The sequence below is a fragment of the Pleurodeles waltl genome, chromosome 6, assembly GCF_031143425.1.
Source record: "Pleurodeles waltl isolate 20211129_DDA chromosome 6, aPleWal1.hap1.20221129, whole genome shotgun sequence".
Classification (NCBI taxonomy): domain Eukaryota; kingdom Metazoa; phylum Chordata; class Amphibia; order Caudata; family Salamandridae; genus Pleurodeles; species Pleurodeles waltl.
The window spans coordinates 1,514,992,372-1,515,017,372 of NC_090445.1; the positions used below are offsets into that span (position 1 = coordinate 1,514,992,372).

General features: G+C 50.3%; 1 protein-coding gene across 1 annotated transcript in view; it reads left to right on the forward strand.

Annotated features, from left to right (window-relative positions):
* The first annotated feature begins 22,342 nt into the window (after positions 1 to 22,342).
* Positions 22,343 to 25,001, forward strand: part of LOC138301022 (Golgi integral membrane protein 4-like) — a 208,863-nt gene continuing 206,204 nt past the window's right edge. The window contains exon 1 of the mRNA XM_069241045.1: positions 22,343 to 23,478. Within this exon, the coding sequence (XP_069097146.1) occupies positions 23,289 to 23,478 (190 nt within the window). The 5' untranslated portion in view covers positions 22,343 to 23,288. The remainder of the gene's footprint in view (positions 23,479 to 25,001) is intronic.

Below are 25,001 nucleotides of genomic sequence, written 5' to 3' on the forward strand. Positions count from 1 at the left end.
GGGTGAGTGGTGTGGGGATGGGGTTTGGGCTTGGAGGGGTGTGTTTTGGGCTTGATTTGGAGGGGGCTCTTTATGCTTGCACCTGGATGGTGCAGGTTTATCCTGGGGGGGCGGTTTGGGCTTGGCTTTGGTAGTAGAGGGAGTGGGACTAGCCTTGGAAGTGGATGGAGTGGGCTTGGCCTTGGGTTTGGGAGGGGCAACTGTGGACTTGGTGGGGGTAGAAGTCTTAGGTGGGCGAGGGGCACAAAGATGACCAGGGGAGGCCTGGGATGTTGGAGGCAGGGGTCTGGAAAGCGCTGCAGGGCGCTTGGGGGGAACTGGGTCTGGGACAGTGGCCAGGAACAGGGAAACCTGGTCAGGAAACAGTTAGGTCATGAGAAGGACCTTTGGGAGTGGAGGGAGAGGGCATGGTTGTGAGGTGGGTACGTGGAGGTGCCTTAGGTGCAGGTGCGTGGGTGGATGCCCTGTGTCCGCTGGGTGACTGTTGGGTGGGTGAGTGTGGGCGTTTAGGTGTACTGGGAGGTAGAGGGGGGAGGGGATGCAGGGAGATGGCAGGGGGGATGTGTGAGTGAATGTTGGGGTGGTGTCTGTAGGTAGAGTAGATGTGCTGCATGTGGGGGTGTTGATAGTCGTGCTGCATGCGCATGTGGTGTATGGGGTGCATGTATGGGGGTCTGATATCGTGGTGATGTGGCAGTGAGGGCACATGTGGCAGGATCTGGAACTGATGAGGTGCTGACTGCAGGTGTGAGTGGTGTTGCGACTGTCAGGGGGGAGGCGGTGGGGGAGGCGGTGACAGGAGTGGATGTTTGCATGTCTGCATCTGAATGTGGTTTGTGTGCATGGCAGTGGTAGCATTTGTGGTGTTAGTGTCTGTCCTTGCGTACTGTGTCTGTTGATGTGGATGCATGTGGCTCCGGAAGTGTGCCTTGGATGGGTGAGGGAAGAAGGATGTGGGTTTGGGAACAGGTAGCTGGAGGGGGGACGGAAGAAGAAGGGACACTGGCTGCCATCAAGGAGGAGGCCAGAGCCTGAAATGATTTTTGCAGGGTAGACAGGGCACCGTGAGTGCCTTCCAGGAACTTATTGGTCTGCTGCATCTGGGATGGCAGTCCCTGGATGGCATTATCAATGGTTGTCTGCCCCACAAAGATGGACCTCAGGAGGTCAATAGCCTCCTAATAGAGGGCAGCAGGGCTGACTGGGCTGGGGACAGAGATGGCTGTGGCGAAGGAGACGCCCACCCTCTTGGGTGAGCGGGCACATGCAACTGCATGAGGAGCTACAAGGAGGGCAGTGCTGGTAAGTGGGGTGGCGGACAAGGATGGTGCTGGGATGGTCCCAGATGGGTCCACCACTGCCAGGGAGCGTCCATCGGAGGGGGATTTCGAAGATGTTGTCATCGATCCTGTCTCCCCTGTGGCACTCCCCATGCCCTCCGTCCCACTTGTCCTCTCGGCTCCGCTGATATCAACCTCTGGGGTCCCATGGGCTGCAGCATTCCCGCTCACCGGGGCCCCTTCTCCTTCGCCAGATGATGCTGATGCACACAAAGACAGAGGATGACAGGGAGAGAGGGTGGGTGGGAGAGAGAGAGACATGGTGCAATCGGTCAATGCCAGCACAACAGTCACACAGAGTAAGTACATTATCTACTACTGATGCCATGCAGTGACACGCCATGCCCTCATCCACACATGCTACAACAATGGAACACCATGGGGGTCACCTCAGCAAAGTACATTTATCCAGCTGAAGCTGATACAGATGCAATCATGTACATGATGATAGGCATACCCACCACTCTTGGACAGGACCTGCCCACCTCACATGCCCGTAGTGAGACACTATTCTTGGACTACAGAACCAACAGAAACAAGCATGGCTAGTTGGCATGCCAGCTAGATCATTGTCAAAAAACAGTTACAACTTGGCCCACCTTGCCTCACTACACATTCAGTACCTGGCAGCAGATTGAGGACCCAACATTCACCCCTGGCACCGTAGTTGGCATCAACTGACTACAATGGCCTGACACCACAGATGTTGTGACCCAGTTGGCTTGTGCTGCCTAGCACATCCTGGGAGTAGCTGACAACACATATACCACATTGGAATTAAATGCCCCTCCACCCACTGATTGCATGGCCAGACATCTATGATGTCAATCCTGCCCGGCTGTCACATACCCAAAATGGACATGAATCCATCTAGTACCCACATTTCAGCTACCCAATAGTGCAACCCAGAGCCACTATGGCAACACATATCGTACGTGAGAGTGTGTACTCACTCCCTCATGGCTGCTGTGCTGCCCTCAAGTGCCGATCCAACTCAGGGTAGGCCACTGCCAAAAGGCAGGTCATCAGGGGGGTCTGGTTCCAACAGGCACCCCCCTACGTTGGGAGGACTTCCCCAGCTGGGCCTCTGTGGTCTTCCGGGCCCAGCGTCTCAGGTCCTCCCACCTCTTTCTGCAGTGGGTGCTCCGCCAGGCATGGACCCCCAACGTCCACACTTGCTTGGCGATGGTATGCCAAATTCCCTTCTTCTGATGGGCACTGACCTGCATGGGTGACACAGACAGAAGGGAAAAGTCATGTAGAGTGGCATCACGGGGACAGCATTGGACAGCACACATCTTACGACCACACTCACGTCTTCAATCCACGTAGGCTCATACTTCTCACCCATGTCCGAACTACAGTCACACTGCCTCGTCCCAAGGCCCCCATCCCCATATGCACCACTCACAGTCAGGACAGTCATATTAGCCTCACCTGCTGCTCTGGTGGTCCATACAACTGTCCATACAAGGGCTTATCTAATTCCTCCTGGGTGAAGGCTGGGGCCCTATTTCCTGCAGGACGTGGCACCTTGGCTACCAGAGTCAGAACACAGCAGAACATGCAGTGGAGGTCTTCTGTGCACAACTGTCAGGAGTCTAGTGAGCAAGAGCACAAGAAATGGCGATCATCATTATCTCCTGTCTCCCATAGGCAACCATGTTAACCAATGAGGAGTTGCTCAACGGTTTGGACCGCCTACCAACATGACGTGTTACGCCGGTGGGATGAGCTCACTTCCATCTGCCCAGTGTATGCAGGACAGGCGGCTGACATTTTACATGTCCAATCTGTATTGAGGGTGCATTTCAGGTGCGTGATGGGTGACATTTTGTGAACGGTGCACAGCTCTACCACGTCTACACAGTCAATGCTGCACATAATGATTTTGACTCCCTCCTATTTGCTGGTCCGATGGAAGGTTGAGGATGAGGATGAGGAATGCTCTGGTGTACAGGCCCATGATGTTGTCAGTCCTCCACTTCCTTGCCTCAGGATCCTTCCAGATGACAGTGGGTTTAGCAGCAGGGATGTCACAGCCCATGTTCAGCAATGTCCTGAGGGACATCCTATGTGCCCTGCTACAACATATGCACAGCTACATCAGGTTTCCAAATCGGGCTGATGTGGCCACTGTAAAAGCTGCCTTTTATGATCTGGCACATGTCCCTCATGTGATAGGGGCCACAGATGTCACCCACATTGCCCTGGTGCCACCTAGGAGAAGTGAACAAGTGTATAGAAACCGTAAGAACTTCTATTTCACCAATGTGCAGGTTGTGTGTCTGGCTGACCAATATATCACACAGGTCACACAAGTGAAGGCCAGATTCCCTGGGTCTGTGCATGACTCTTACATTTTGCGGAACAGCACTGCCCCACTCATGATGGCACCACTCCAGAGGGACCGGGCTTGGCTCATCAGTATGTATCCCTACATATGTGTGCCCCTCTGCTCTCAGCACTCTTCACAACCTGTACTAGATCCTCCTGGTCTTGACATGGGTCTTACCTCTGTGAACACAGGTCACTCTGTGGAATACAGTTACAATGAGGCCCACGGTAGGACAAGACAGGTGGTTGAGCGGACCCTTGGCCTGCCGAAGGCCAGATTCCGGGGTCTGCACATCTCTGGAGGTGCCCTACTCTACACACCACAGAAAGTGTGCAAGATCATTGTTGCTTGCTGTATGCTACTCAATCTGGCCCTGAGGAGTCACATCCCATTACTGGATGCAGAGCAGGTGGCAGCTGCACCAGTGGCTGATGAAGGGGACATGGGAAGTGATGATGAGGAAGATGATGAAGATGCAGCTGCCTTCAGAGCAGAGCTGATACGACAATATTTCCGCTGAGATACAGGTATGTGCCCTATGCATGGTATGTGTCCTGTTCCACCGTCTGCCTGGTGCCATGCTACCACCTACCGTCTGTAATAACAGGAGATATTGGAGCTCTGACTCTGGGTGGGTTGGAGGGAGATTACATGTTGCCATGTGTTGGGTACTTACTGTGCACAGGTCAGTGTTAATCTCATCCATTTGTTGTATTGCTCCACTTGTGACAACTATGTACAGGACCATTGTTCCCTAAACTGTCAGATCCAATGCAACATGTGAGCTACACTAGGTGTCCTCTGTATCACATCCTGGCCTGGGATTCGACATTGGGAGGCGGTGCAACATCATAGTTGATGGCAGTTTTCACTGCCTAACGAGTGGCTCTGCTTGCTGTGAGGGGGGACCATGTGGGTGGTGTGACCTGGGAATGTGGTTTTGTTAGGGTCATATGTTTCCTGGCTTGACTTGCCAACTCAGCCTTGGCTTTCTGTAGTTGCAGTGCATGTGTGTAGATTTGGCATATGTGATGGTTACAGTGATTGATGGCCTCTACTTTCAGGACATTGTTGTGGGTCGCTCTGGTCCCTGCCTCACTGTTGCCTCCCTTGACCCATCTCTCCAGCCACTGCCTGCTCCACTGTTGTCCCTGCTACATATTGCTCCCCCTCTGTCATTCACACATACATTTGCAGGAAATTGGGATAACTGCAACTGTTGCACATGTCATAACAGTATGTTGTACTCATGACAATAAAAACATAGGCAGTAACTTTGCTCAATGGTGTTTATTTGGGAGGTACAAATACAAGGGGTGATGAGTGGGGTCATGGTGGGAGGGACCATCGGAATACTTGGCCCAGCTGTGGGTAGTCGAGGTCCAGTATGGTGGCCATGGGAGAACGGAGAGATGACAGGGGACAGTCAACAGGGTGCTCAAGTGACACACAAGGGAGAATGTTCAGGAGAGGGTCACTTTCTGGCAGCGGTCCTTGTCTTGGCATCAGTACCGGCATGATGTCTGGTTGGACGTCCTCACTTGCATGGGGGCTCGTCGGCTACAGGGGCAGTGGTGCTGTCGTCCTGCGGGTCCTGTGCAGGGCCTCCATTCCACTAGCTGCCACTGACATTGAGGGCTCAGATGGGATGTGGCTAATGGAAGGGGCCTGCTGGTGGGAGATGGACTCATGCAGGATAGTGGTAAGTTCCTTCAGCACCCCTGCTATGGAGGCCATGGTTGCACTGTGGGTCTTCCACCGCTGCGTGGCCTCCTGATGGTATTCATTCTGCAGCCTCTGGATCTCCTTCACAGTGGTGAGGATCTGGCCCGTGGGGTCCTGGGTTTGGTGGTATGCACCAAGGAATTGGGTGAGGGCCTCCTGGGCAGTCAATTGTTGTTGCTGCCTGACCCTTGGACCACTGCTCCCCTACCACTGCCGCTAGCCCCCTGTGCATGTGCCACTGGCACAGTGTGCCCACTCCCAGTAGCACCAGCCCCTTCATTGTGTAGGGTGTGTGCCCTTGACTCTGGCCCCTGTACTGTGGGGCACACTTCTGATTGTGAGGTCCCTGGGGCACAGGTTTGGGGAGAAGGGGTTTGTTTGTGCGTGATGTGTGTATGTGTTTCAGGTGTAGGGAATCTGAACTGTCCAATGTGGTGTTGGCTACTGTTGGCGGTGCCTTTTTGTACCGGGGTGGTGCAGACTGCTGTGCATGTTCCACTGTGCTGAAAACTGACTCGTAATAGGGCGGTCGGAATGGGCTTGGCGTGGTGAGCCCAGCGGTTGGTCAGTCACCATTTTGCCATTGCGTGGCCTGGCGGTCTTGGTTTTGTGGCTGTATTTGGTTAGTTTGGTCTTTGTGACTCGTAATTCAGCGGTCACAGTTCTGCCACCACCGGCGGTATGGTGGCACCATTTTGCATGGCGGTCTTGCCCAAAACCCACCAAAGTCATAATGAGGGCCTCAATGTGTTAAAGGGGACTCTTCTTTCTCTTCCTTCTCTAGTAGTCATTACAATGGATGCAGGTATGACAGGTTTGGGGGCCTGGATGGAATCTCATCAAGTGAGGGGCTTTCATCACTTTTTCAGATTGTCATATCTTCCCTCTGGAGGGGGTTGGACAGATGAAACCGATATTACATTCTACTTTGCCCATTAAAACATCTAGTTGGGGTTGGAGGCCATTCGTCAAGCTCTCTTAGCCCTTTCTCATTTTTTTGAAGGAGAGGTTGGTCTTATTCAAGATGGACAAAATGAAGGTGAATTCCTATAGTAACACACTGGTGGAGCGAGGTCTTAATCCCTTTTTAAGATATCGAACTAGATGTTTTAATGGGCAGAGTAGAACGTAATATCGGTCTCATCACATACGGGGAATCTGCAACACAATGGTTGATAGTTTGAGCAGGATCATTCCAACATACCATAGTTTTGTCTGCATCCTAAAATATTTGCCTTGATTTGAAAACTCTGGGTTTGCTGATAGTAGATCATTTCGCCTCCCCTCTCAATGTGCAAGTACAGACCTTTTCAAGAGAGCAAGAAGAAGAAGCCTGTGAAATGGATGCTCTATCCTGCTTCTTGCCTGAGGGGCTCCTTTATAATTGACCTTATGACTTTCTTTTTGTCAACTTTGTTTCAGCAAAGAATGGTGAGAAGCCATCAATAACCTCCCTTGGTTGATGGGTAAGATCCCAGGTTTCTCAGGCATACAAGGCAGTGGGTCTTCAGGTGCTCTGGGCAGATCCATGAGAGAATATGACAGCTTCTCTGGCAGAAGTACAAGGGGTCTCCATCTCAAAAATATGCAAGGCAACCTCCTGATCTGTCCCCTGTACTTTCATCCCTTATTACTGGTCTATGTAGGAGATGGATTTGAATGATATGTTTGGTTCCAAGAATCTTTCCACTTTGGAGTAATAGGAGAAAAGGAGTTGGCTCTATATTTCAGATAAAGTGCTTTCAGCAGGCAGCCATGGTTGTCCTGGACTTTGCGTTGGTGTATCTCATAATGTAATGAATTTAAACAAGCGAGAGATGAGGTGGTAATGCTCCAATTACTTACCAGTAATTGCTTTATGCTGGGCCTTGCTTCTTTGTTTCAATTGATTAAATTCATTACTTACTTATCGCCCTCCTGCCCTGTCTACTCCAAGGCAAACTGTTGAACATCGATTCCTTTGGCTTCGTACCAACAGGCCGGTGGGGGGGGGGGGTCCCATTTTATTACAAACAGTGAGTGGTGGTTGGAGTTTTTGGAGGAAGGCCTGCTTCATAAGACAATGAACTGAAGCAAGAGAGTAAGGCTCAGAATAATGCCATTCAAGGTCAGTAATTTGCTAAATTACAATGTAGCTGGTACAATGACAAAATGCTACACCTGAAAGGAAAATTGCATTTTAGCATGATTGGCTACCCCAAATGTTTGGTGCTAACTTTGAGCCTGAGTCACCACTGTGTTCAGTATAATGTGACCCCTTTACTTACTTAGATTATCCAGTGTTCACCATTTACTTGAAGAAGCCCTGCACACCAGTATAGAGGAAGCCCAAGACCAGAGAAAGAGTAATTTGCTGTCTCCCATGGAGGATAGGGAATAAACTCCAGGACCAAGGAAGAAAAGTGCACTACTACATGCTGAAGCAGAGGAAAGCAAGCCTTGCGATTAAAAACCCTGCCTCAATTCAAGACTGAGAAGTCCATCCTGTGACCAATCTAAAGCCATTAGGTTCCCTGAAGGACTGAGCCTACCTGGATGGAGGCCAGTGCTTTTGTCAAACCCGAAGACATCTGAGAATAACCTCAGGAGGTGCCTGCTGTCTTATGCAACACTTTGTCTGTGAATACCTGACATGCTTCTGCCTGTGAGTTTCAACAACCTCTGAGTGAGGGTCCATGTACCGCTGCACATGTTGCTGTATACATAATCACCTCTGATGATATCTACAGATAACCATGGCCCTCCGGAGACTCCCTCTGTGCTGCTGGAAACATTTCTGCCTCTGTAAGTTGCTGTGAGTCCAAAGAACAGTGAACTCTGGTGTGAAACCCTATGCTCTTCCACCCTAGCTGCTGTATCACAGAAAACCTTGTAAGTGGTGCACGGCCTGCGTGGTTTTCTACACAGAGGACATGTAACCACAATGAGAGGACTGAGTGTCCTCGACTCATCTGTAACCAAGTCTCATGTGTGAGTGGTTCTGCATGGCATGAGGGCCTGCGTGCCTCAGCCTCTCATTACTGCATCTTTGTCCCCCAGAAGCCACAAGTCCCTGATGCATTGAGGAGGAATGCGTCCTTCAGTCAGTGCAGTTGTTCACGTTTTTCATTCTTCAGAATGGACTGTGTTTTCAGTCATTTGGGTAGGAAAGAAAGGCAACTGCTCTGGCACAGGCTGCACCACAGCATCTTCAGAGAATTGTGAGAGTATATTAAAACTTAAGTTTGATATACAACTGTGGGATCAGGCACATTCATACACCCACAGTGTGCTTTGGCTCTAGCTTAAGTAACATCCTGCAACTGTATATCTGTCTCAAAATCACACAGAACTAGCAAAACAGGATTAGTTACAAACAAATCCAATACTTACTAAAGTAACCTATGTGAAATACTTTTTTGTGAACTTAATAAGTCACATCTTCTAAAAGAATACAACTGCTAGCCACATTTATTGTGAGTGGTACTTGTTCTAGCTGAATTCTGCATTCCACCGCACACCACCCACAAACAGTGAGCCTTGACTTCTCAACCTTGCCTCACCATGAAAATAAAAGTCTAAAGAAGAAGTATTGGCAAGTTAGCAAAGTTGCACTACTACCCAATTCCTATGTCTCCAAGAACAGTGGCAATTGTTGCCACTTAGATTCTTAATTGACCTTAAGTCACATAGGCCCAAGAAAACTGACTTTACACAGCTGCTGCCATTCTCAGATGAGACTTGATTACAAATGATGAGCAGGAGACACACAGTCATCTCATTGGCACTGTGGTCAAATGAAGACTTCACTTTGGTACCCTGGGCAGTACACTTCCTAAACCCGGCCTTGGGCTTAGCAAGCGCAGAGCCCAGGGTACCAAATAGAAGTTGAGCAGGGTTCTGGGACCGTTTTTTATTTTCAGTACTTTCATAGCCTCTCATCTGTTAATAGGCTGAGGGTGGGATCAAGTGTTGGACATGTGATGTTATCTGAGTCACAGATCCAGTATCACCATTTCTGCTACTCTTTGCATTTTGGTGATGCGGTGTCCATGTCTGTCTTCCTTCCCAGGCCTCAGTATCTAACACAAACCTCAACACCTCACCTCTTAATTGGGTGGGAGATTTCGCCCCATACCCAACGTGCCCTATTGTGGGGTTATCGTTGCGTTTACTCCCGTGCACCCACTAGAACTGTGAAGATCAACGTTTACAGCCATTGTCTTGCCTTTTCTAGACTATGGCCCTCATTATGACTTTGGCAGTAAAAAACAAATACTGCTGCGGGACTTCCGCCAACATACCGTCATGGAGGCAAACATCCGTCAACCAGATTATGACACATACACACAAAACCAACAGAAAACAGCCACAATCACAAATCCGCCAGACCCACTGCACGTGATAAACTGATGGAACTACCACCCATACCATTACGCCACAAAAGCAATGCCCTTCAAATAATGACTCACGAATCACCACAGCAGACATTCAACAACGGTAAACCATTGGCGGTGAACACTCCCACAGTGGATATGGCCACCAAAAAACAAAACAAGATAACATTGGCTAGAAAAAAAAAAAACACACCTGACACAAATACACACACCCCATACACCCACAAACAGCACTATAAAAACAGCACTATAAAACACACACCCACATCACCCACAAACCTCTGCAAACATGACAAGACAGCTACACTTTGCAGGGAGAATCCAAAAGAGAACTGCACACACATCACAACTACCAATTCAGCCGACATGCACCACACACCACACACCCCACCACTTCACACATCACCTCTGCACAACCTACACACACCACACAACACCCAGGTCCCCACAAAGTCACCCCCATTTCACTGATGAGGAGTTGCGGGTCATGGTTGAGGAAATAGTCAAGGTAGAGCCACAGCTGTTTGGAGCACAGGCACAGTAGATATCCATTGCCAGGAAGATGGAGCTATGGTGAAGGATCGTGGAAAGGGTGAACGCCGTGGGATAGCATCCACGAACAAGGGATGACATACGGAAGAGGTGGAACGAACTACGGGGGAAGGTGCGTTCCATAGCAGCAAGGCACCAGCTCGCTATCCAGAGGACTGGCAGTGGACCCCCACCTCCTCCCCCACAGCTGACAGCATGGGAGGAGCAAGTCTTTGCAATCCTGCATCCTGAGGTACTCACTGGAGTTGCCGGAGGACTGGACACTGGTGAGTCGACATTTACTATCACCCCCCCATACCTGCATGCCATCTCGACCCCCACCCTGACTCCTATCACCCCACTCCATGCCACACAGTGCACCACCACAATCAACAAACCTACATGCCATGTTGCATGCCATACCCACTGCATGCACATCCCTTCCAGCCCTGCATGTACACCTACCACCAATGCATGCACAGCATGGAGAACTAACAATTCCACAATCCATCACGATACACAAACAAAGGTGGCAGGGCAACAGCAATAACATAGGGGAAGCTAGGGATGCAGAATATGTCACAGACCTGTAGCATAATACACTACTTACATCCCCACAGGAGCCCCAGCCAATCTCCGTGGCGAGGAGGTGCCACTGCTACCCAATCCCCCACCAGAAGATGCCCCCAGTGATGACAGCAACTCTGGAGTTCTGGATCTGGATGAACTCCCTGGCCCATCAGGGACCACTGGTCAGTCGGCTACCCCAGCCCACACACAGTCCACCACAGAGCCTCCCCTCTCAGTATCCAACACCAAAGCAGCCACCCAAAGTCCCCAGACCTCTGTCCCCAGGACACGACAATCAGCAGTGTGCCCACCTGTAGCGGGACCCCAGTCCACACCGCAAAGGTAAGACAATGAGGGTCCAGGGGTCAGTGGCAGTGGGCACACCATTCAGGGGACACAGGCACAGGAGGCCAGGGACGGTTGGAGGACAGGGGGAGGACAGGCCCAGGGAACCGACTGCCCAGGAGGCACTCACTAATGTCCTGGGGGCATATCAACAATCCCAGGACATGATGGGTCAGGTGATAAACATCATGCAGGAGAATCAGCTGCTACAGGGGGAACACCGCCAGGGGATCAAGCAAGAATTGAAGGCCCTAAACACCACCATGGTCTCTATTGCAGGGGTGCTGGGTGACATGGCCAACATCATGAGGGACTAAGCAGCACACCAGCAGGCCCCTTCCACTACCCAGTGTACTGACCAGCCCTCCACATCTGCTGCAGCTACTGGACAGGAGGCCCTGTCACAGGACCCACCAGCACCCCTCCCCCTTCAGAAGATGAACCACCCCGCAAATGGTCCCTGAGCCCAGACAGTCACCAGAGACACTTGCCAAGACAAAGACCACGGCCAGGAAATGATGCCCTTCTAAATGTCCCCCTTATGTTCCAATGTGTCACCTTGTCCACATTGAAATACCATTGCTTCCCTTCCTCTGGCCCCTTGGACACTGGACCTGTGCTACAAACAGACTGGCCCGCTACACTGCACTATTTCCAACCATCACCCTACTCTATTGCACTTCCCATTGTATACCAATTTTGAATAAACACACTTGGACACAACTTGCGTAACAGTGCTTTATCTACAGGTAATGTACAATGTATAGAACTGCAATGAACTGGATGATCCTGTGTAAATGTCCAGTAACATGTTGACCCATCCTACAAATGTGTATCAGCAGTCCATACACATCACAGCAGTGCACTGTTGGAACAACACCAGCATCTGCAATAAAGGAAGGCATAGGTGACAGTCAGGTGGGATGCAAAGGTAATGACTTGCATTCTGCTACAGTCACACAGCACAACACTAAAACGTAGAAATGTTTAGTTCAACAGTCTTACCTGAGTGTCATTGGAAGTATTGCAGGATCAAATGTGACCTGTTGTCCACATCCCCCCTCTTCTTCCTCCTCCTCACTGTCCTCAGTGTCCACTGCTGCCACAGGTGCATTTTCACCAACCCCCTCCTGCAGATAGGGCACATGCCATCTGAGGACCAAATTGTGCAACATGCAGCACACAACAATTCTGAAGACCTTCTCAGGGGAGTAGCACAGGGATCCACCTGTCAGATGGAGGCACCTGAACCTGGCCTTCAGGAGCTCAAAAGGTCCTTTCAACAGTCCTCCTGGTACGCCCATCAGCATCATTGTACCCATACTCAGCCCCTGTTCTCTGATTCCTAACATAGGTCAGGAGCCAGGACAGGTTTGGGTAGCCAGAACCACCTGCAAGAAATAAGGGACACACATTAGCCCTGCACAATGGCATGGGCTATGACTCCTGAAGGCATACACTGACATACATTGGGTGGGGACTCAGGCTCACCTTTTAGCCACACTCTGTGCCTCTGTAGTTGGTCCATCAGCTGTGGGACACTGCTATTCCTCAGGACAAAGGCATCATGCACTGACCCAGGATTATTGGCAGTGACGTGGGAGATGTACTGGTCATCAAGGCACGCCATCTGGACATTGAGTGAGTGGAAACTCTTCCAATTCCTGTACACTTCTTCATTGGCCCTGTGGGGGACTAAGGCAATATGGGTCCTGTCAATGGCCCCAATTACATGTGGTATATGGCCCATTGGATAGAATCCAGCCTTCACAGCGGGTAAATCATCTACCTGGGCAAATGCGATGTAGCTGCACATGTGTTTGAGCAATGCTGCCAAAACCCTTGCAAGCACAATAGAGAACATTGGGTGTGACATCCCTGTAGCCAAGCCCACTGTCACTTGGAAAGAGCCAGTTGCCAGGAAATGGAGCACTGAGAGTACCTGCACAAGAGGGGGTATTACTGTAGTGCAACGGATAGCAAGTAGCCAATCAGGCTCCAATTGTGCGCACAGCTCTGTGATTGTAGCCCTGTCCAGATGATAGCTGAGTGTGATGTGCCTGTCCTCCAGTGTAGCCAAGTCAAAAAGGGGTCTGTACATGGGTGCTTGCCTCCTCCTCCTATTCCTCCGCAGTGGTTGGTACCTAAGGGACCCAAAAGTAAGAAGGAAGTGACTACAGGAACCATGAACACACTAAAGCAGTGTACACAGAGCATGCTTATATGTTGGACACTGGAATTGTATAGGTGAGAACATTCTACTACAATGACGCACTTATCAATCTGTACATGTGTACCAGCATTAGAAAATGGCACCCACCTGTCCAGTATTCAGGGACAAGTGGAAGTGACCTAATTCCGCTGGCATTCACGTCAGTGCGGGAGGCGGCCTGCACCGCTGTGCAATACCTCATTGGCTAACATAGTCCTCTATGGAGTATGGGAACCAATGATGATCAACGCCGGCGGTGATGGGGTTCACCGCCACGGGCGTGACTGCCATTTTCTTTCTACCACATCACGTGATTCTGGACTTTCCACAGGACAACATCTCCACTGCGTGTGCTGCCGTGACCTGTGTCTGGAACCTGCCATGGCTCTTGCGACAGGAAAAGGGCCCCAACCTTCACATTGCAGGAGTTGGAGAGGCTTGTGGATGGGGTCCTACCCCTGTATGGGCAGTTGTATGAGGCTCCAGACCAACAGGTAAATACACCATGGGTACGTTGCATGCGACATGGCTGCATGGAGATGTGTGAATGCTGGCATATGGGGGGTATGTATGGTGGCAGCGCTAATGCAGGGGTACGGGTCATGTGTGTGCCTGATGAGGGGATAGTGCATTTTGTAGGCCATATGTGTGACAGGCTGGATTGTCTGGTTAATATTGTCCCACTTTTTGTGTTACCTCTGCAGGTTAATGCCCATCAGAAGAATGGGTTGTAGCATGCCATCACCAAGGACGTGCAGACCCTGGGGGTCTATAGCAGGCAGAGCACCCACTGCAGGAAAAGGTGGGAGGACCTGAGACGCTGGGCTCGGAAGACTGCAGAGGCCCAGCTGGGGTGAGGGAGGGGTGCCCGTCGGAACCTGAACCCCCCCTGATGGCCCACATACCAGCATTGGCCTACCCTGAGCTGGATGGGCGCTTGAGGGCATCACAACAGCCACAAGGGGGTAAGTACAGTGTGTTTGACAAGCGTCTCTGTTGCCTGGCATTAGATTTGGGTGCAGGGTACTAGTCAGCGGTGCCCCAATATGCCAGTTTAGACATTGCTAAATGGTCGAGCTTAGGTTAATACTAAGAAATGCATGTTTTTGATAGCTAGGTAGGTGGCTTCCCATGGCAGACATGGCTTAGCTGGTCCCAGATGGTGTGTAGCTGGCAGTGTTTGGTTCCTACCTGCTGTGGTACTTAGCCAATGGTATGCCAGTGTGGTCCATACTGCACATTCTCAGTCACAGTGTGTGACAGTGAGCTGTATACCATTTGAGCTATTGGTGCTGTGATTGACCCTGTGCTCCCCTTCTTTCTCCCCCCCTCTCCTTTTGTCATCCTGTCCATGTGTGCATTAGCATCATCTGGCAAAAGAGCAAGGGCACCAGCAAGTGAGGTTGCTGTAGCCCACGGGACCCAGGAGGGGACCAGTGGGACAGAGGGTAAGGGGAGCACCACGGTGGGGACAGGAGGTGATACCACTGACTCTGATTCCTCCTCCGATGGGAGCTCTCTGGTGGTGGCGGACCCCTCTGGGACCACTCCAGCTACAAGTTCTACCACCACCCCCACCCTCCCAGCAGCCCCCCCACCGAGTTGCCCGTGCCCACTCGTCCAGGAGGGTGGGCAGCTCCTTCACGCCAGGCACCACAGGCCCTGCCCCAGTCAGCCCTGCTGCCCTCAGTGAGGAGGCTACTGATGTCCTGAGATCCATCTCTGTAGAGCAGTCAAAAATAGTGAATGCCATCCAAGGGCTGGCATCCCAGATGCAGCAATGTAATGCCTTCCTGGAGGGCATTCATGGTGGATTGGCGGACCCACAGAGATCCTTTCATGCTCTGGCCCCTTCACTGAGGGCAGGCAGTGTCCCTGTTTCATCTGTCCCTTCTCCAACTACCACTTCCCAGTCCCAGTCTCCTCACCCCCAACCTATCCCACGCACACATTCTGACAAGCATGCACCCAAGAAAACACACAAGACTAACACAGACAAATACAGGCAGCACACTTCAATCCACAAGCACTCACACAGCCAACACCCAGATGCACACACATCATCATCCACGGACTCCACTGTCTCCTCCTCTTCTTCCTCCTCCCGCACAATCACATCCCCACTCACACCTGCATGCACTGCATCAACCATCCCTGAACCTGCCACCTGCATTGCCCTGCCCACAGTCACCACAATAGAAGACCTGCAGACATGCACCCCACACAAATGCGCAGTCACCACCACCACCACCTCATGCAGCACACCCACCTCACTTGCAGACACCACCACAACATCCATCCACACGTCATGTTTGTCCTCCCCCACCCTGTCTGACCCCCGACAGACACACAAACGCTGACACTCAGACCCCCAACAGCCATCCACCTCACACACGCACACTGTCCATGCACCTGCACCCAAGTCCAGCACACCTCCTCCTCCTATAACTACTCCTTCTACATCCACTCCCATCTCTCCTCCCACATCCCACCCCATTGCCCCTAAGAAGCTTTTCCTTTCCCTCCTTGACCTCTTCCCTCCCCCCCACTCTCCTGGCTGTAGGAGGAAAGTCCTACCCCCACAGCCCAGTACCTCGAGCACCCAGTCTGACGCTGCTCCACCTCTAAAGTCTCCAGCTGCCACTAAGGGGCACATGAGTGTGACGCTGGCCCCCTGCACCAAGGACTACCAAAACCGTGGAGCCACCTCCAAAACCTAGGACCACTGAGGCCCCGCCCAGATACAAAGCCAAGGAGGCCCCACCCAAATCCAAGGCCAAGGAGGCCCCAGCCAAAACTGATCCCAAAGAGGCCCCACCCAAATCCAAGGCTGGGAGGCCCCAGACAAAACTGAGCCCAAGGAGGCCCCACCCAGATCCAAGGCCAATGAGGCCCCATCCAAAACTGAGCCCAAGGAGGTCCCACCCAGATCCAAGCCCAAGGAGGCCCTACCCAAATCCAAGGCCAAGGAGGCTCCACCCAAAACCAAGGACAAGGAGGCCCCAGCCAAATCCAAGGCCAAGAAGGCCCTATCCAAGACTGTGCCCAAGGAGGAACCAGCCAAAACTGAGCCCAAGAAGCCCCTCCCGAACCAGAGGCCAAGGAGCCCCCTCAGTAACCAGTGTGCAGGGAGCACCCCTCTAGAACCAGTGGGCGAGGATTCCCCTCCAGAACCAGTGGGCAGGGAGCCCCCTCCCAATGATATGCCCCCCCATCCCTCTCCCTCCCCTCTGAGGTGCCTGCCCATTTCCAACATGATACCCCTGAACGGTGGAGTCCCTATGTTGTCAGGAATCAAGTTGGGGCTTGGACTTTGCCCTGTGTGCATTTGTGACTTTAGACTGGCCTTTGGGCTTGCATGTATGTATATATGCAGTTGTGTATGTTTTTACATTTTGAATATTCATCCAAAAAGAATACAGTGGTTGGAACAGAGGTATGTATCCTAGCTTTCTCTGCTCTTGGGTTCTGTTACTGTTGATTTACTCTGCAGCTGGTTCTGGGTGTGTGGTCTGAATGTATGGTGTGTGCTGTGCGTGTGTATGTCACTCTCCCCACATTTTCTCCCTCCCTTGTGTGCTAGGCGGCTGTACTCACTGTCATTGTCTTCGTCGGCGTTGGTGCTCCAGGATCGCCATGGCGTGATACAGCATCAGGAAGACTTGCAGTTTGGGTTCCATGGCGGCTGCCGACTCCTGTGTGTCCCTGTAGGTGAGCGTCTCCTTTCATATGATGTGTTTCCGCCAGGCTTTTGGTATTGTTGCTACTGCCCGGAAATCCTGGTGGTGTGCTATTTCATAATATGGTGGGAAGATCCTTGTCTTCCGCCTGCTTGTAGGTGGCTACCACCGTGTTCAGTGTTCGTACCATGCTGGCGATTGCTGTGGTACATTGGCTGTCTATGGGAGGGATCACCACCATGTTCATAATTTGGCGTCATTACTGCCGGCCTGGCGACGGTACTACCGCCATCCCCGGTGTGGCGGTAACCTGACCACCAATGTCACAATGACCACCTATATGTCCAAACTTAAGTGGAGTATCTGCTCCCACTTTGGATTTCCAAAGCGACTCAGTTGTGAAAGCACTGCCCCTTCACCTCTGTTACATTTACTATATCTGTTAGCAGTTGAGCCAAGATTTTAACAGGGGAAGCTGAGTCAAGCCAAGGTCTTGCTTAAGCCGAGTCATGAAAATATTTGGCCTGCAAATTATGCAACATTATTTAAAAATATGATAGTCTCTTTGAAAAAATATACTTCATTAATCTATGGAAGTGTTTAACCTTGGTATATGAGATTAACCCTCTGCATTGAAAGGCATTTATTAAAAGGGATAGTTTTTAAACATGAACTTAAAAACACTCCTCCCCTCTGCCTGCCCTGACTGCAACGTCACCAGTGTCATACGTACCCAAAATGGGGCTTAGATTTCAATTGTAGATGGAGTGACAGTGTAGTCTATTAAATCAAACAGAAGAGGTTTTTTTACAGTGCTCATCCTGCACTTACATAGTTGAAGGTGCTCTCATATGTGCTAATGAAAAAACAGGAGTCTTGGTTGTAGGAAAGTGCTCTGTTTCTTGGCATGGTTATCCCCATTTTCTGCCTGTTGTCAGTGTGTGTGACTGTGTCTACTGGGATCCTGCTAACCAGGACCCCAGTAGTTTTGCTCTCTCCTGTAAAATTTACCTTTTTTTCCCACAATTAGCACACTGATCCCCCAGAGAGTCCCTAGCATATGGTACCTAGGTACCCAGGGTATTGGGGCACCAGGGGATCCCTATGAGCTGCAGCAGTTATTCTGCCACCCATAGGGAGCCCATGCAAAGGGTTCTGCAGGTCTGCCATTGCAGCCTGCGTGAAACGGGTGTATGCACCTGTTTTCACTAGAGGTCACTGCAGCAGGTCACTGTTTAAGTCACCCCTATGGTACGCCCTCTCAGCCCAGAGGGCAGGGTGCAGGTACCTGTGTGTGAGGGCACCCCTGCATGAGCAGAGGTGCCCCCACAAACTCTGGATCAAATTTCCTGGACTTTGTGAGTGCAGGGCGCTATTTTACGCGTGTGCTGGACATAGGTCACTACCTACGTTCAGCTACATAAAGGTAACTCCGAACCTGGGCATGTTTGGTGTCAAACATGTCAGAATCATACCCCAATACTGTTGCAAGTTTTGGAAGTAAGATTCCATGCACTCTGGGGGCTCCTTAGATGACCCCCAGCATTGCTACCACCAGTCTTACAAGGTTTTCCGGGCAGCCCAGCTGCTGCCACCACTCAGACAGGTTTCTGCCCTCCACCTGCTTGATCTGATCAAGCCCAGGAAGGCAGAACAAAGGCTTTCCTTTGGGAGAGGGAGGTAACAGCCTCTACCTTTGGAAATAGGTGGGATTATCTTGGGGGGGGGGGTAGCCTCTCCAAGCCACTGGTTTGCTTTGAAGAGCACATTTGGTGTCCTCAGTGCATAAACCAGTCCACACCGGTTCAGGGACCCCCAGTCAGTGCTCTGGCGTGAAACTAGACAATGGAAAGGGGAGTGACCACTCCCCTGTCCATCACCCCCCAGGGGTGGTGCTCAGAGCTCCTTCAGAGGATGCCTGGGTTCTGCCATCTTGTTTCCAAGGTTGGCAAGGAACTCTGGGAGCATCTGAGTGCCAGGCCAGGCAGGTGATGTCAGAGCTCCCTCCTGATAGGTGCTTACCTGGTTAGGTGACCAAGTCCCCTTTCAGGGCTATTTAGGGTCTCTTTCTTGGGTGGGTCCTCAGATTCAGCTTACAAGACTACTGCAGGATTCCTCTGCAACCTCCACTTCAACTTCTGGCCACTGGAAGTGCGAATGTACCCCCCAGGAACTGACAACACAGCAATCAACGAAGAAGACTCTTCTGCAACTTTATTTCCACGACTCCTGCTAGCTTTGCAACATTTCCCTGGCCGTGCATCCTCAGAAGACAGTAACTGTTCAGACTGCACAAGAAGAAGAAGGAATCTCCCTTGGTTTGAAGGAGTCACTCCCCTGCAAACTCAGGCACCTACAGCAAGCGACGACCGGCTGCGTGGATCTCCCCTCGTCTTGAGCTGCGTAGTTCCTGCATCACAGGTGGTAGTCTGGAGGTGTCCTCTTGGTCCTCTCTGCCAGCTGTCCAACTTTGGTGAAGGGAAGCCTTTGCCTTCCCATGCAGGACAGTACATCTGTGCACTGCGTCTTTTGCAGCTGCCAAAGCTTGTTGGCATCTCTTCCAAGGGATCTTCAGGCGACATGTATCTCCAGCCCCCAGCATGCCTTCCTGCAAAGCACAGCCTCTTGTTTTATTCTACGGTGGCGTGGGATCCTCTTTTGTAGTGCTGCACGGGCTAATTCTGCGACCCTTGTGTCCCCGTCCTGTGGAACTCCTGCGGGTGCTGCCTCTGCTGCTGTGGACTCTTTGCAATGCTGAGGGTCCCCTGTGATTTCCCCTCCTGGGGTGATTCCTCCCGGGCCTTACTGGACCCCGGCAGCACCGCTTTTCCACTAACAGCGAGTTTGCCTCTGTCAAGGCTTGTTGGTGGAATTCCGGCACCAGCATGGGACATCTTCTGCATCTATCAGGAACTGTTCTCCTGCTCCAAAGCTGCAGTGCTGACCTGTTCTTCTTCACCGTCAACAAACTCCTGCAAGTACAGCTGCTTGGGTAGTAGCTCCTACTCCTCCTGGACTCCACTGTGAATCTTGGACTTGGTCCCCTCTCTCCACAGGTCTTCTTTCTTCAGGAATCCACTGCTGGTTTCTTGCAGTCTTGCCTGGGTGTCTCCTTTTTCTTCTTTTCCTCCTTTTGGGTGGTTTGGGGAAATTCCATTGATTTACTCCTGCTTTCCTGGTCGCTGGGAGATGTACAGTGTTACTTACCTCAGTGATTTTCTAGTACTCCCAGCTCCCCTCTACACATTCCACTTACATAGGTAGGGTTCCGGTTTTCACATTCCAGTTTTTTAGTATATGGTTTATGCTCTCCCTAGGGTCACTATTGGTTATTGCTATTTGCACTGCTTTCTAACCTTTTCTATGCCTATTTCTGATTGCTAGTGTATATATTTAGTGTATTACTTACCTCCTATTTGAGGGTTGCCCTTCTAGTATTTTTTGGTATTGTGTTCCAAAAATAAAGTACCTTTATTTTTGTACAACTGAGTGCTTTCTTTTAGGTGCGTTAGTGCTGTGTGACTACAGTGGTGTTGCATGAGCTTTGCATGTCTTCTAGATAAGTCTTGGCTGCTCATCCACATCTACCTCTAGGAAGCCTGGCTTCTAGCTGGCTTCTAGACACGGCCTACATTTCACTAAGAGGGGATACCTGGACCTGGTATAAGGTGTAAGTACCTTAGGTACCCACCATACTCCAGGCCAGCTTCCTACATTGGTGAAATTAAATATTTGCCTAGTATTATACAATTTGCTGAAGCCGAGATTGATCCCAGGTTTTCTTGGTTCGCATTCCCAGTTCAGGCACTAGATGTATATTGCTTTCTCTCACACGTTTTAATGGAGTGTCTTTAATTCTTGGAGCAATGAGTGCTAGACAGAAGTGAGTTAGCCACCTGGCCTTTTTTTTACCTACATAACCAGCTTTTTATTGTTTCGGCCTGAACACACATTAGGAAAATCACCTAAAGTAGGCTTTTTTTTAATCTTATCAGTTCATTAAATAGTAAACTATGACTGGCCAAGCATACATAGTTTCCATCTCCTGCTTTCACACACTCAAGATTCTCAAAAAGATCATTAAAAGGCCTCCCACCAAAACTCGCAGGACCTTCACCCAAGCCTTGATCTCCAGAAAGCTGGACAACGGCAAAACACTCTATGCCAAATCAATGCATAACTGACCAAAACACTCCAGGCCACACAAAACTCAGCGACCAAGCTCACCTTCAACCTACCCCTTTGCACTCACATCACCCCACACATCATAGTGCTCCACTGTCTCCTAGTCCACAAACTAGCACTCTTCAAACTCCTCACACACACATACACAGCCTTACACAAAATTTGCACTGCATACCTCAACAATTGCGTAAACTTCCGTAAATCTACCAGACACCTCCTGTCAGACTGACTCCTACTGGCACCATCCCCATGTATACGCTGAACCAGGTCCAGCGGTCCTGCCTTCTCCTATCTTGCTCCTAAAGCCTGGAGCCTCCTCCTCAGTTCTTGAATTCCGCAAGGACCTGAAGGCCTGTTCCTTCGCCTACACCTGACCATGGCTCAGCCCATGCAGCTCCTGCTTCTGCTCCAGGTTACCCTCCAGTTGAGTCGTGTGCTATACAAAACATTTAGGAAGAAAGCATAAAATGCGTTAGGCATCTGCCTTAGCGATCGCTGATTGGTAGTAAGAATAAACAAAGGCCGAACAAATATTAAAAATAAAATGCAGGCAACTTTATATAAAAGTCTATCTACTATCAAGTACGGAACCTCGCAGATTCTTAAAACGTGTACAAATATCATGGATTTTTCGTTGGAAACGGAGGCCACCCTAGCAGAAGCCACTTGAAAGATCGGCTCATTTTGGGCTCGCGAGCCCAAGAGGATCCCGAGCGGATCCCGAGCTGAGCAACATCTGGCTCCAGCTTTCAGTGTCCCGTTAGAGGAGCGGACTGCTCTCTGCATCCACACACGTTTCATAAAGGTTGGATTCGAGTAAGCGTGCTGCAAACAGTCAGTGTGCTCATAGTAGCAGAAAGCTTGCACATGCCCTACGATATCTGGACTTGTGGGGCCCATCAGACCTCTTCTGCGTTAAAACGGACCTCCTTTTCAGATATCTTCCCTATTCATTTCCCCTCTCTGCTCCACCCCTCATTAAGGGGCGGGACCAGTTCGATGCTGTTGCTCTCTCCTAGTGGCCAATTGCATTGCCCGTTACCCTAGGGCTGCTGCTGCTTCCTCTTTGAAGTGTTGCAAGTTGTGGGAGGAGGAAACTAAGGGCACCAGATCTCCCGCAGGGACCAGGGAGCCTTCGTTCTGCGACACCAATTTTGCCATCAATCGCTCGACTTCTAGCGCTCTACACAGGGATAAGTGAAATGAATTACCAGGTCCTTATGCTGGCTGGGCCTTTGAATTGCAGCAGGAGGGAGACGCATTAGCAACCTCGCACATATATAGATAGGTTTGGATTTTTCCACGTGATGAGAAGCCCTAAAACTTTGCTTTTTCCTGTGTCTTTTGGTTCCATCTGGTTCAGGACCGCGAAATTCGTATGTTTCCGGTGTGTTCTAATGTCGGATTTGGTAAGAGCTTCTGGCTGCAGACTGGGCTGAAAACCGCCGGATTGCCCTACGGGTCCCTGGTCCCTTTGGACGCACGGAGCACAGCGTTGTGAAAAGGTGCCTACTTCTACGGAAAAAGTGTTGAGTTTTACGTCGAAGGTCACGCGCTTTCCGCAGAAAGCGCAGAAATATTCCACCGGGAGTCTTTGATAACATCCATCTATTTCTGCCTTTGCACGAGGAGCATCCCCACAGGCACAGAGGAAGAGGCTCTGAACGGCCAGGCATGCCCAGGAAGGGCTGACGGCACGTGGGATGATGTACACATGAGATGATGTAGCTGTACTGTTCAAAGTGCGGACATACTGAAAGTAGACCTCCGGGATTTCTACTCGCATAGGGCTTCAAGCGCTTTGACGTGCCGGTGTGGCGTTGTAAATTCACAATTGTCATCATAATTTAAATCCGCGAGGCTGAGAAGGGCCACATCGGCTGCACACGTATGGCCCGTCAGAGTGTTACACGGACTTTACGGTCAAGATGATAACGGGAGTCCGGGGGCCTGGCCCTCGCTGAGGCGGAGTCACGCTCTCCGGCCATGGGACCCGGGGCCTGTGGATGGCGCAGGCAGAAGGGGCTTCTGCAGACAGGTTTCTGCCTGCTGGCCTCGCTGTGCCTGGGGTCCGTGCTCTACCTGTACCAGCACCTACAAGAGAAAGTGCACAGCTCCGAAAGCCTGTCCCTCAAGTTCAAACAGCAGCAGGAGACGCTGTCTGCCCAGCTGCAAGGTGAGGGGCAGTTGTTAAGTGTATGCTGTTTTTAACCTGTGTCCCGTTTATTTACATGTTATAATTCACACAGCAGTAGCTTATTTTGTAAATAATAACTCATTCTGCAGTATGCCGCCTCTAAACGTTGTAAACGACAGGTGTTGCTATTGCATTGTTTAATGGAACACAGTTTATTGGCCTAAGAAAGATGGGAAGTTGAGATGGCCTTGCACGGATGCAGACTTGTGACTTAGAGGTCACAGCTGAAGATGGATGAAAGTATTTATGTCACTGAGCCATTTTGCTAGTTCGATTTTTGGCTGGTGTCAAAGCGCTCTATGACATGGCCCTGCAGGGTTCTACACTTTTTAAGAAAGTTAGGTGCAACTTGAACAGTTCCATCTCACTCTTGTGTTTTCCTTTGCATGGTGACCTTGCTTTTTTCTTGTTAGAAAACATTTGATGGCTCGTGGGTCTTATGGAACTCTGCTTTGTAGTTTTCCTATTTAGTGTACATGACACGTAGGTTGGAATGGGAATGCACCCGGATAGAAGATAAAAGGGCGAGGGGCAGTTTACATTTTTTTTTTTTTTTTAGCAAATGTGTAATGGGCCCAAAGCAAGCAAGGCCTCCTCTGGTTGGTTGGTTGGTTGGTTGGTTCAGGAGCTCCCCATTTCCCTTTTAAAATACAGAAGTAGTTTATATTGTCTTGACTGTTTTGCATTCTCATATTTGTAGTGTTGAATTTATAATGGGATGTGTAAGAAACTGGAATAATAATAGACCAGGTAAGCTTATTTGCTCACAGAATGAGAAACCTTGATTTGTATCCCTGTGTGGGGTAGGGGAGGCTATTAGACCCGTCTCAATATTCTGAATGAACTTGAATGGAAGTTAGGGCTTAAGAGACAAGATGGGTTTTCAGCAATTTTAAGATTACATGGTAAAATGAGGGATTTCCTTTTGCTTGAAACGTGAAATGTATAGAAAACTGTCGTTTCTTTCCTGCCGACAGTATGTAATTAAAACGATTTTTTGCACATTAATCATGCAACGCTATCATGAAATGCAGTGTTTTCCTGGAATATTTGGGGAACCCCAGTCTTTCTCCTGGCAGCCAGTTAGAAAAGCCTGAACACAGGGACCAGTTGTGATTGGTCAAATAGCAGCCAGTTAGATGACCTAAAACACCTCGTCGCTTCAGTCATTCTGATTTGCTACCGTTCGCGTGGGATATCCTGCAGCTTGCTTTGTTCTGCAGCAAGACTCCATCTCCCACTTACCAGCCACTGCCCTGCCCGAAGCATCAGGACCTGGATAATGGTGCATCTTTCTGGTTTTCTGCACTATATATGTGCAAACTGGAATTCAGGGTATTAGCCCACATGTATTTACAAGTTGTCCCATGTCGAACAAGTCTGCCTTTTCCGTGGCATTCTGATACTTGTGGTTTTGTTTTATCCATTATATAAGCAGAATGACAAATATAAGAAAACGGTACACACATAGCCTATCTTATTGTACTGCAAGGTCTCTTGAA